The 12,612-nt window shown below is 37.1% G+C and overlaps 1 protein-coding gene across 1 annotated transcript in view; it reads left to right on the top strand.

The window, feature by feature from the left end:
• The first annotated feature begins 6,320 nt into the window (after positions 1-6,320).
• LOC144458564 (immunoglobulin gamma-1 heavy chain-like) overlaps positions 6,321-12,612 on the top strand; it is a 133,269-nt gene continuing 126,977 nt past the window's right edge. The window contains exon 1 of the mRNA XM_078161054.1: positions 6,321-6,430. Within this exon, the coding sequence (XP_078017180.1) occupies positions 6,391-6,430 (40 nt within the window). The 5' untranslated portion in view covers positions 6,321-6,390. The remainder of the gene's footprint in view (positions 6,431-12,612) is intronic.

The raw sequence follows: 12,612 nt of genomic DNA, 5'->3' as shown, positions 1-12,612 counted from the left end.
GTCTGTTCAACTATGTGCTTGGAGGAGCGTGGTCATGCAAACAGATTCTTGTTAAGGTTCAGCAAGTCAAAGTGCTTTTTGATCAAATAGTCCAAGTGAGGAGCTCCAGGAGCTAAACTCAGGAAGTCAACCAGCAGCTTTAGTCTGTTCCTGTTAGCATTTTCACAGCACAAACAGCTGTGAAATATCACACATTTCAAAGCACAAGCTATGTTGTGATGTCATTATTTGCAGTCAATGATTATTGATGCATATTGACAACATGCTCAATATTGAGTCAGTTTTCCTGTTTGTTCCAGTGCAGCAAACTGAGCGAGGGCAACCTAACAAACATAGACAGGACACTCAAAGAAATGAGACTGAATACTAAAATCAACTCTGATGTTCAACTTGTCATGACAACAACATTCATCCACTCCTCAATGTTCTGAAATGATTCAAGTTAAAACTATAGCAACACCATCTGACAGGGTTTTTATAGGACTCATTTTATTTCTCTATTTCTATGTTTTTATATGTAAAGGTATCAATTATGCACTTTAGCACTAAATGTGTATTTTTCTTTTACAGAGGAAATGACACCACCTTAAATATTTGCTAAAGTTTCTCTGCAGACAAACACATTTATATTTAAGAGAGATTTTGAAGGTCAAAATATATTTTTCTTTCCTTTCATAAAAAACATGCTCATCAAATATGTTCAATGAAATGATTTACAGTTTGTCTGATCTAGAAAATAAACGTCAAAAATAGTCTCAAGTGAAATGTTTTTGTTTCATTTATTAAAATGTCACAATTCAACTACGTATATTTTCACACTCTTGATAAACTTGGCAGCTTAGACTCAGGAGCAGGTCATCCATGTGTCAGAAGATCGATGGTTTAATCCCCACCTCCTCCAGTCTGCATGTCAAAGTATCCTTGGGCATAATGATGAATCCCAAATTGCTCCTGATGGCTGTTTCATCAGAGTATGAGTGCATTTAAGATGAACAGCAGGTGGCACCTTGTATGGTAGCCTTGGCCAGTAGTGAATGGGTGAATGTGTCATGTAGTGTTTAAGTGCTTTGAGAGAAGACTAGAAAGGTGCTGTACAAGTACAGGTCTATTCAAAGTATCATGGAAGTAATTACAATTGTCCTTTTTCATTTTAATTATAAGAGGTTTGTGTCTTTTTGAAAATACTTTTTTTCAAGATAATGACTCATGTTGCTCCTCCTCTTTTTTATTATTTTGATATTGTTCGTACTGGCTGAAGTTTCACCACAGGCTATAAACATTTAACACCCAATACTCACAACTGTACTTTTCCCCCAAACATTTTACATTTTTGAAAATTAATTAATTATGTTATATGTTGTTATGTTTGTCATCTCCCCAGCACCTGGAATCAACAGCCCATGTTTGATTCTGTTATGTAAATTTGGTGATTTCACAGTCGGTTAGCTCTCAAGTCTGTTGTTAATAGACTCAGGAACTGAAACCTTTAGCACAGTCATGAGAAACTATGTAAAATCATTGTGAACATCTGTGGACTGATCTGAGATATTTTAATATGCACTTAAAACTGAAACAAGATCTTGACACAATATGTCCTTTTAGACCAAATGATAGTGATCACAAGAGGTGTAGCAACTCATAATGTCATAATGTAATAACTTAAATGTAATAAAAGTTCATAATGTAATAATTGGTTCATAATGTAATAAAATCTATAGCGCATAACGTAATAACAGCTTTGCACATAATGTAATAATGTAATAACTTATTACATTATGAGCCTTACTGGTGCCGCTCATAATGTAATAACAGCTCATAATGTAATAATGGCTCATATTGTGAGAAAAGTGTTGCATTATCATCATTTTTACCTCTGCCATTCCTGCAGGGGTGGAAGGAAATGCTTTCACCTCTGTGTCTCTCTGTCTGTCTGTCAGCAGGATCACACAATTTCTGCAAAACGTAGTGGAGCAATGGCCAACTTAGATGCCATATACCTCCACCCCCAATACGCGGCAAGCCACATATGTAAACAGGAAGAGAAGCCTAATTGTTTAAAGGTTAAATTGCACACACTGACAAAGAGAATGCACTAAGGGAAGAGGTCTGTGTTTGACTATAATTTGTACATAGGTGGCGCATCAGTAACCAACTCAAAAGCCAGCAGGAGAAGCGGGTGGATTAGGGAAGGAGGGGGACTGCAGTTCATTTAGCTTGAAAGAGCATTTTCTTTTGTTTACTGTTGCTACAATAAATGCAGGACACAATAATAAGTGAACACTCTTTCCTTTCATACAACCTGATGAAGACCTTCCAGTTGCTGTTATTTTATTGTTGGTCTTAATGCCAATTTAATAAAGACCTTTAAGCATTGTTTTCCTACTACTTACGTTAAATACATGATAGCAGCATGACATATTCATTCAATTTACTTTATTTTGGAACTTGTGCAAGAATGAAAAGAGCGTTTTAGAACCATGTAATAACAATGAACCAGCTCAAAAGTTCTTAAAATGTAAACACAGCCTGTCAGGACACCCAAGTAAAAACATAAGTCCAAATAAATTTAACTAAACAATATGCATACATAATACATGACCATAAATTATAGTTGCCAACAAAAGTCCAGGGGGCTCCATTTGTCAGTGACTGTGTCAGTGTTCACTCAGATCAAGGCTTAATGAGTGAATGGGATTTAAAAAAAAAAAAAAAGAAAACTTTACTTCTTCCAATAAATGTCTTTAATATGGAACCATCTGAAGGATATATGTTGAATCACGATCCAGGCTGTAATCCACCTGGCATTTGGCTGAAGAGCTCCCTGATATTCGACACAAGGCCACTATTGCGTCCAGCCGCTCTGTATAACCTGCTAATACTTATGCAGCAGTCTTCATCCATCACAATATTTAAACTTTCCACCAAAGTATCACAAATATAAATTCTTGGTAGGAATGGCAGGGTTAGCTCTTTGAACAAGTTGGGAACTCTGTTGAAGGTGCCCAGCATTGTAAAATCCATCAACAGGCAATACTGGATAATGGATGACAGTACGAGCAGAGGCAAGTTAGGGCTAGCAACCAAGAGAGTGTCAGGGTCAGCATGAAAGATACATTTTGGCACTGTAGGACCTGCAGAAGGAACAACATCGGGGCCAGTGTGACATACTGTGTTGGAGTCAGAATGATGGACGGAGTCAGGGTTTGAGTGGTCAGAGTCCAGGAGAAGATGATTGTTGGGGTCAGAGTGATGGTCAGAGTCAGGGTTTGAATGGTGGTCAGAGTCCAGGAGAAGATGATTGTTGGGGTCAGAGGGATGGTCAGAGTCAGGGTTTGAATGGTGGTCAGAGTCAGGAACTGCATCAGAGCCAGTATTATAAACAAGCACACTCTGCTTCTCTGTTTCCTGAATTCTTTGAATGAATGGTCTGACTGATCCATCAAGGCTAACATAATGGTCCCCATGACCTTCAGCAAAATGACCTAGAATCAGCAATGGCAGACTGTCATCATAGTGACCATGTGGGTATACTATTGCTGTTGCATCCACACCCAGTGTTGATACAATCATAAACTGCACATTGAATATGGTAGATGCTCTTTGTAGAGTCAAATAACCACCATATGTCACCAAAATAACTAGCATGGGTGCCACCTAGTGGCTCAACATTATACATCTTACATAATAAAATGTGAGAGTGTAATTAATATTAAATAATTCTTGCTTTCACAAATTTTGTTTAATAATGCGCTGAAACCCATGCCGTTTGCTTTATTTGCACCTTTAAGAGGTAAAAATAATGATAATAATAAGTTATTACATTATTACATTATGCACAAAACCGTTATTATGTTATGTGCTCATGATTTTATTACATTATGAGCCGATTATTACATTATGAACTTTTATTATATTTAAGTTATTACATTATAAGCCGTTATTACATTGTGAGTTGCTACAACAGCTCTGATTTTATTCTCTAAATGTGGACTTTTGAGTTTTTTTAAGGTATATGGTCTACTGTAATTCATTCAGTTTCTTTTAAAAAAAAAGATTTAATGTGTAAAAAAAATACTTTATACAATATTCATTTTATTGTTTTATGTTTCAGTTATTGTTGTGGCATGTATATAGTGTATGTGTTGAAGAGGAAACAAGACAACAATAAATAAATATGACCTGCATCCATCACTTGATTTTGGTGAGGCAGTTGGTCAGGGTGCAGAGAGTTGCAGTGATGGTGGATATAGTACATATGTAGAGTGTGACATCATAAGCAGTGAAGTTTAAGTGGAGACCATGAAGACAGATGGTATTATAGAGGGGAAAACATGTAGAGGATGAACAGGAGAGGACCAAGCACAGAGCCCTGAGGGACACCTTGGGACAGAACAGCCATGGTAATGATCCAGTTGTTGCTGTGAGATATGACTCAAGTGAGGAAAAGGCAGTACAGGTGATGTGGAGAGAGGATTTGGGTAACTGATATAGTGACAGGGAGTAAGGAAACCTAAAGTATGATTTCTTCTCTGAAAGAAACAGGGTTGGGGATCTAAATATAGAGCATTTAAGACAAATTTAATTGAAATATGTCAGACAAGTCTTAGGCATGCCAGTTTAGGGGAATGTAAAATTAATATTGCAGCCATCCATCCATTAGCAAAACCCACTCCCGACCTGGGCTCACTGACATTACATGTTCATCAAACAAAAACTTAATATCAGATCCAATCAGCTGTCTTCTCCCTGTGAGGAGGAGTCAATGCAAAACTCAGATATCTTCCACCTCTACTTATCTGACTGCAGAGAGGAGGACAGAGAACAGTGGACACACAGTTTAACATGATGGACTATAGGACAGGACTGCTGCTTTTAACTATCTGCTGGGCAGGTGAAGATTTTACCTGATGTTAATCTGGCATATTACTATTTGTGCTACCAACGTTACCCATGGCATGCATATCTTTTTTGTCTCAACAGGTGTTGATGGTCAGACTCCGACTCAGTCTCAACCAACCAGTGATTAAAAGGCCTGGAGAATCTCACAGACTGACCTGTACAGCCTCTGGGTTGCACTTTGATAACTACTGGATGGCCTGGGTCAGACAGGCTCCTGGAAAAGGACTGGAGTGGGTTGCTCGTATCAGTAGTGGCAGTGGCAGCATCTACTACTCTCAGTCAGTTCAAGGCCGGTTCACCATCTCCAGAGACAACAGCAGAAAGCAGGTGTATCTGCAGATGAACAGTCTGAAGACTGAAGATTCTGCTGTTTATTATTGTGCTTGAGAGCCACAGTGACTGGAGTTGGTTGAACAGCTGTACAAAAACCTACACCACTTCTTTCAAGCTGGTAGAGCCCAAGCATGAAATACCTTTTTAGTACTTATATTAACTATTTCATTTTATTGTTCACATTATTTTTTTACATGTTGTTTACATCACAAATATAAGAACACATTACCTTTGTCCCTGTAGTATATAAAGCCCTAAAAACTGTTCCTGATGAAGATTTATTCTAAATATTAAATACAGAAAAAACTCAAAAAGCACTTGTTCTTAAAAGGGCCAAAGAAAGCACAACAACATGGCACAAAAACTTTACATTTCTATAAATGAAGACACAATGAGTCATAATATGAATGAAAAATAATGTTGCTTTTCCTTCATAAAATCACCAGAGGGCAGTCAGTGTCAAGTTTCTGTATCTTCTGTGACTTCTGAGACACTCAGATCTGCTGTTCTCATTGACCTTAACTGACTGATACTCAAACCATGGAGAGTTCATATTTCTCTATTCTACATCAATAGGTACATTTCTGAAGTCTGATTAAAATAATTTCTGAAAGACGACAGCAGTGATCTATAAAGTGGAGATGAGTGATGACAGCATATTTAATTTTAATTTACTTGAATCCCACATAGATTGTGTTGTGTCAAATTGCTCAGTGCTGATCTTAATGAATGTGTTTTTATGTTAATATTCACATTAATGACAATAATAATGCTTATTGCTGTTTACTATCATATAGAGGAATTTACATAATGTTCTGATATTGAATTGATATCAATACTGTCCAATTAAGTATTAGTTGTTTGCAACAGCAACAAAGTTGTTTCATTTCTATAAATGTGGTGTCATTGTTTAAAATGTTACAATTTAGTGTGTAATGAAATTGAAATCATATTTAATGCAGTGATTCCCAGGCATATTTTTACGGTGCAGATATAATAACACTGAACAGACTCTTCTATTGGCTCCAATTAGACCAACATTGATGCTTCATATGTTTGATTCTATGCAAACTCAGTGAGCTTCCTTGTTACTCAGCTATAAAAACATCACATCAGGCTGTCAGTGGAGTTCACAGCACGTCAGTTTCAACATAAACCATGTTCTGTGTAGCTCTGCTGCTGCTGTTGGCAGCTGGATGTGAGTCTCTCTGGATTTGTCAAAGTCAACAGTTCTTCTTTTGTAAATTTGATCATTTGTTACAAAACATTTTCTCTTTTTAACAGGTGTGAAGTGTGAACAGTTGACACAGCCAGCCTCTGTGACTGTGCAGCCAGGTCAACGTCTGACCATCACCTGTCAGGTCTCTTATTATCTTGGCTACTACACAGCTTGGATCAGACAGCCTGCAGGGAAAGGACTGGAGTGGATTGGAATGAAAAATACTGCAGGTTCATACTACAAAGATTCACTGAAGAACAAGTTCAGTATCAGCTTAGACTCTTCCAGCAAGACAGTGACTCTAAACGGACAGAATGAGCAGCCTGAAGACACTGCTGTGTATTACTGTGCCAGAGAGCCACAGTGACACAAAGCATCAGTAGACCTGAACAAAAACCCCTCAGTGCCTGAACACTTGTAACATGAAGCCACCAGAGGAGGAGCCCTCAGACCACTAATGATTTCAACACCAGCTCACTGTTACAGCCATTTAAATACCTCGAGGTTTCAATCACTGATACATTATTGTATGTAATTTCACAATGAAAACTTACATAATGCAACATTTATTTATTTATTTATTTATTTATTTATTTTTAAGCATTAAACTTCTGAGTGAAATAAATTCAGCTGAGATATCTTCAGAAATTTAATTGTGTATTGTAGCTATCCTGTAAGTGCAATTTACTGACCCTTGGAATTGATAACTTTAGGATTTTCATGACTTTAAAATAGATGTTTGTAATTAAATTAAAAGATATGCCATTAGCATAAACAGTAAGCAGAAAAAAAATCTTTTCTTTTGTCAATGTGTGGAGATTGGCCCAGGTTGATATTAGATTTTCAATCTGACTTGTTATCATAGTCAGGTCCTATGGATCAATAGTCTGTTGAGTTATATGTTAATATAACAAAATTGACATTTTACACAATTAAAATCCTCCTGTACATCCACCTGTAACAAGCTTAGATTCTTGTCCATTTCAGTTGTTTCCTCCCTGTGAGGAGGAGTCAATGCAAAACTCAGATATCTTCCACCTCTACTTATCTGACTGCAGAGAGGAGGACAGAGAACAGTGGACACACAGTTTAACATGATGGACTATAGGACAGGACCGCTGCTTTTAACTATCTGCTGGGCAGGTGAAAATATCATCAGATCTTAAATAAAATCTTTCTTGAAAAGGTGACCAACTTACAGGAAATCACTATTTTCTTGCTTGTCTTAACAGGTGTTGATGGTCAGACTCTGACAGAATCTGAACCAGTGATTAAAAGGCCTGGAGAATCTCACAGACTGACCTGTACAGCCTCTGGATTTCCACTCAGTGGCTACGGGATGCACTGGGTCAGACAGGCTCCTGGAAAAGGACTGAAGTGGATCTCTGCTGATGGTGCTGGCAGTCAATACTACTCTCAGTCAGTTAAAGGCCGGTTCACCATCTCCAGAGACAACAGCAGACAGCAGGTGTATCTGCAGATGAACAGTCTGAAGACTGAAGATTCTACTGTTTATTATTGTGCTCGTAACACACAGTGACTGGAGTTGGTTGAGCAGCTGTACAAAATCCCATAATGCTGCTAAAGCGTGTCCTTACTTGGAGTCCTGCAATAAAATAATGCAATACAGTTACACCAAACACTTTGTGAACACAGATCTGAGTGTATAAATCATATTATTAAATAGGCATATCTTGCTTATTCAGTGACTAGCCCAGTCACCAGGAGAATGTTTCTGCAGACCATGGATATGTTACATAAATTAACTTCAAGTTTCAAGTAAAAAAAAAAATGAAATAAAAACAATACAAATATAAACACATTACTTTTCTCCCCTTTTAGAATTTTGTAAATACAACTGCTTCAAATTTTATATTCATTTAACATCTGGATTTTTTAAATGATGTTTTATTTCATGTTAAATGTGTTCAGAGACTTGAATTTGACTTTGAAAGCAGAATGTGATGTAGGAGGAGCTTACTGTAAACAAATTCTCACAGGGATCCAGTTAACGTCATATTTAAAAAGGGGATTCATGGATTTGGAAACATAAACACACTGTGAACATGGCTTAAAGAAAACTAACACTCTTGATGATGGCTCTGTTGGTTTCAACTGGTGCTGAAGGTTGTCCACGTATATAAATACCAGGAATATAAATCTTAAAGACTTTAGCACTCATCAAAATGATCTCAATATACATTTAGGTCTAAATAACATGATTTACAGCAAAAACAGAAATGCAGTTTTTGGACTGGTTTAATTGCTTTGAGTTGTTTATGAAATATCCATCATTAATTAACTGTTGAAATATACATTTTAAGTATTTTTTGTTTTGTTTATAAATATTCATCATAAAAACAAGATTTTAAAAAGTGTCAGTGCAACAATGAACTGAAAAAGCTCCAGATGTAAATTATACAAAAGCAGGTTCTGAAAAATAAATCCTGATAAAGTTGAATTAAGATTCCAAGCTGAATCACAGCAGCTCATCTAAAGACACTGTGGTGTTTTATTCTGGAGAATCAATAAAAAAAAATAAATATTAATAATAACAACAGGTTCCTCGAAATAGCTCCAGTCTGATCCACACTCATTCACCACACATTTGATTCTATGCAAACTCAGTGAGCTTCCTTGTTACTCAGCTATAAAAACATCACATCAGGCTGTCAGTGGAGTTCACAGCACGTCAGTTTCAACATAAACCATGTTCTCTGTAGCTCTGCTGCTGCTGTTGGCAGCTGGATGTGAGTCTCTCTGAATTTGTCAAAGTCAACAGTTCTTCTTTTGTTAATTTGATCATTTCTTACAAATCATTTTCCTTTTTTTAACAGGTGTGAAGTGTCAACAGTTGACACAGCCAGCCTCTGTGACTGTGCAGCCAGGTCAACGTCTGACCATCACCTGTCAGGTCTCTTATTCTGTGAGCACCTACTACACAGCTTGGATCAGACAGTCTGCAGGGAAAGGACTGGAATGGATTGGAGCAGCACGTGTTGGATCCACCTCAGATTACAAAGATTCACTGAAGAACAAGTTCAGTATCAGCTCAGACTCTTCCACAAAAACAGTGACTCTAAACGGACAGAATGTGCAGCCTGAAGACACTGCTGTGTATTACTGTGCCAGAGAGCCACAGTGACACAAAGCATCAGTAGACCTGAACAAAAACCCCTCAGTGCCTGAACACTTGTAACATGAAGCCACCAGAGGAGGAGCCCTCAGACCACTAATGATTTCAACACCAGCTCACTGTTACAGTACAGAGAGAAACAGACTGAAGATTTTATATACAGTTCTTATTTAAATCATTTTAGATATTCTGACATCACAATCACAAGAACTGATGCAGCATTATATAAATAACCTTTTAAGTGATGACAAATTAAGGTCACAACTGAACTTAGTTTTAAAGCTCATCATCTAACTATAGTAGAAATGAATCGGTCAAAAGTCAGTTTTCTTCCATAATATCATCATTTTTAGTTATTTTAAGTTGATATTAGAATTATAACTGTGTTAGTGACTGGCTCAGTATTTAGCCAACTTCATAGCAGTGTTAATTATTCAACATACAGAAAAGTGTGTTTTCATTGCCAATCTAAATTGTGTTTGTCAGATATATTAGTTCCACCTTCTCTTTGTGTGTGATGAAGAACAACACGTGAACATTTGTCTTCATTTTGATTCATTTAAACAAACAAAACAACACACAAAAAAGAAAAAAAGGAAAATATCCCAAACAGAACAGAAACACAGCAAATGACTTTCAAGTGTTGGATGTCAGAATTTCCCTCAAAGAAATGTTTAAAAATTCTGTTCTTATTATGGTGCGCAAAATCAAAAGAAAAAATAATCAACCTGCAGGAGAAACATTGAGATGATTCTTTATAAAAAGATAAAAAATGAATAAAAAATATGTCGGACATAGGAAATTCATATAATCAAATACATTTTGGGGAGAGATTAAACAGAAGACACTCCACGTTTAAAAAGGAGGAGTCAATGCAAAACTCAGATATCTTCCATCTCTACTTATCTGACTGCAGAGAGGAGGACAGAGAACAGTGGACACACAGTTTAACATGATGGACTATAGGACAGGACTGCTGCTTTTAACTATCTGCTGGGCAGGTGAAGCTTTTACCTGATCTTGATTAGACATAGTTCTTAATTGTGTGACTGACATATTTCACACTTTTGTTTTGTCTTGACAGGTGTTGATGGTCAGACTCTGACAGAATCTGAACCAGTGATTAAAAGGCCTGGAGAATCTCACAGACTGACCTGTACAGCCTCTGGATTTTCACTTAGTAGCCACTGGATGAACTGGGTCAGACAGGCTCCTGGAAAAGGACTGGAGTGGATCGCTGCTGATGGTGGTGGTAGCAGCAAATACTACTCTCAGTCAGTTCAAGGCCGGTTCACCATCTCCAGAGACAACAGCAGAAAGCAGCTGTATCTGCAGATGAACAGTCTGAAGACTGAAGATTCTGCTGTTTATTATTGTGCTCGAGACACACAGTGACTGGAGTTGGTTGAGCAGCTGTACAAAAACCTACAGTGCACTTCTTCTTTCAGGCTGTTAGAGCCTAAGCATTAAGTATTTTTTTAGTATTTCTATAAAATGTAATGCTGTATTTTCTGTATAATGTTATATCTGAGGTTTTGTACTTTATGTTTTACATAACAAATATGTCATAAATAAAAAGATAATATCTGAACCTGCACTATATAAATTCAAACAAGTGTTCTTGAGAAATACTATTACAAATCATTAAACATATAAAAAACCCTAACACACACAATAAACATCACTCATTCATAAAATGGCCAAAGACAGCACAATAATCTGGTGGCTGAAATTAAACTACTGCAAATACTTTACATTTCTACAAAATAAGACACAATAAAGTTATGTGGAACCTAAAGTGAGTCATAATATGTGATAATAAAAACAATGTTGCAGTTAATTTCATGAAATTAATTAAGTACAGTATGTATGTAAATTATTGGATCAATAAGTGCTGTATGTAGTAAATGCATGTTAATGCAACACATTTAGGCACTGATAGTTTACAGTAGGCTTAAACAAAGTTAACAGTTGTTTAACTGATGTAAAGGCAGGGACATTTTCTAAATGTTACTGTTCAGTGTGTAATAAAGTTACATCACTGTGTAAAGCAGAGGTGATTTGTTGTCACTCTGCAGATATAATAACACTGAACAGACTCTTCTATTGGCTCCAGTTAGACCAACACTGATGCTTCATATGTTTGATTCTATGCAAACTCAGTGAGCTTCCTTGTTACTCAGCTATAAAAACATCACATCAGGCTGTCAGTGGAGTTCACAGCACGTCAGTTTCAACATAAACCATGTTCTCTGTAGCTCTGCTGCTGCTGTTGGCAGCTGGATGTGAGTCTCTCTGGATTTGTCAAAGTCAACAGTTCTTCTTTTGCTCTATAACTTGATCATTTGTTACAGATAATTTTCTCTTTTTTAACAGGTGTGAAGTGTGAACAGTTGACACAGCCAGCCTCTGTGACTGTGCAGCCAGGTCAACGTCTGACCATCACCTGTCAGGTCTCTTATTCTCTTAGCAGCTACTTCACACATTGGATCAGACAGCCTGCAGGGAAAGGACTGGAGTGGATCAGTAGGGACACCACAGTTAAAGATACACTGAAGAACAAGTTCAATGTTGACTTAGACTCTTCCAGCAACACAGTGACTCTAAACGGACAGAATGTGCAGCCTGAAGACACTGCTGTGTATTACTGTGCCAGAGAGCCACAGTGACACAAAGCATCAGTAGACCTGAACAAAAACCCCTCAGTGCCTGAACACTTGTAACATGAAGCCACCAGAGGAGGAGCCCTCAGACCACTAATGATTTCAACACCAGCTCACTGTTACAGTACAGAGAGAAACAGACTTTAGATTATAAATACACTGATGAAGCTCAGTGTTTCTAAACTGTCAAAAAAAGAACTTTTCAAGTAATAAATAAATGCAGCCAAATTATCATTAAAGGTGGAAGTGGTTATTTTTGGTCTAATAAAACTGTGCATAAGATTTTTCACAAAAGAAACCAAAACAATCCACCAAGTAGAAGCTGCAGGCCCAAACACAACTAAAAACATGTAGGATGTCAG

This window comes from Epinephelus lanceolatus, chromosome 18 (genome assembly GCF_041903045.1).
Source record: "Epinephelus lanceolatus isolate andai-2023 chromosome 18, ASM4190304v1, whole genome shotgun sequence".
NCBI classification, from domain to species: Eukaryota; Metazoa; Chordata; class Actinopteri; order Perciformes; family Serranidae; genus Epinephelus; species Epinephelus lanceolatus.
This window is presented reverse-complemented; position numbering and strand designations above follow the sequence as displayed.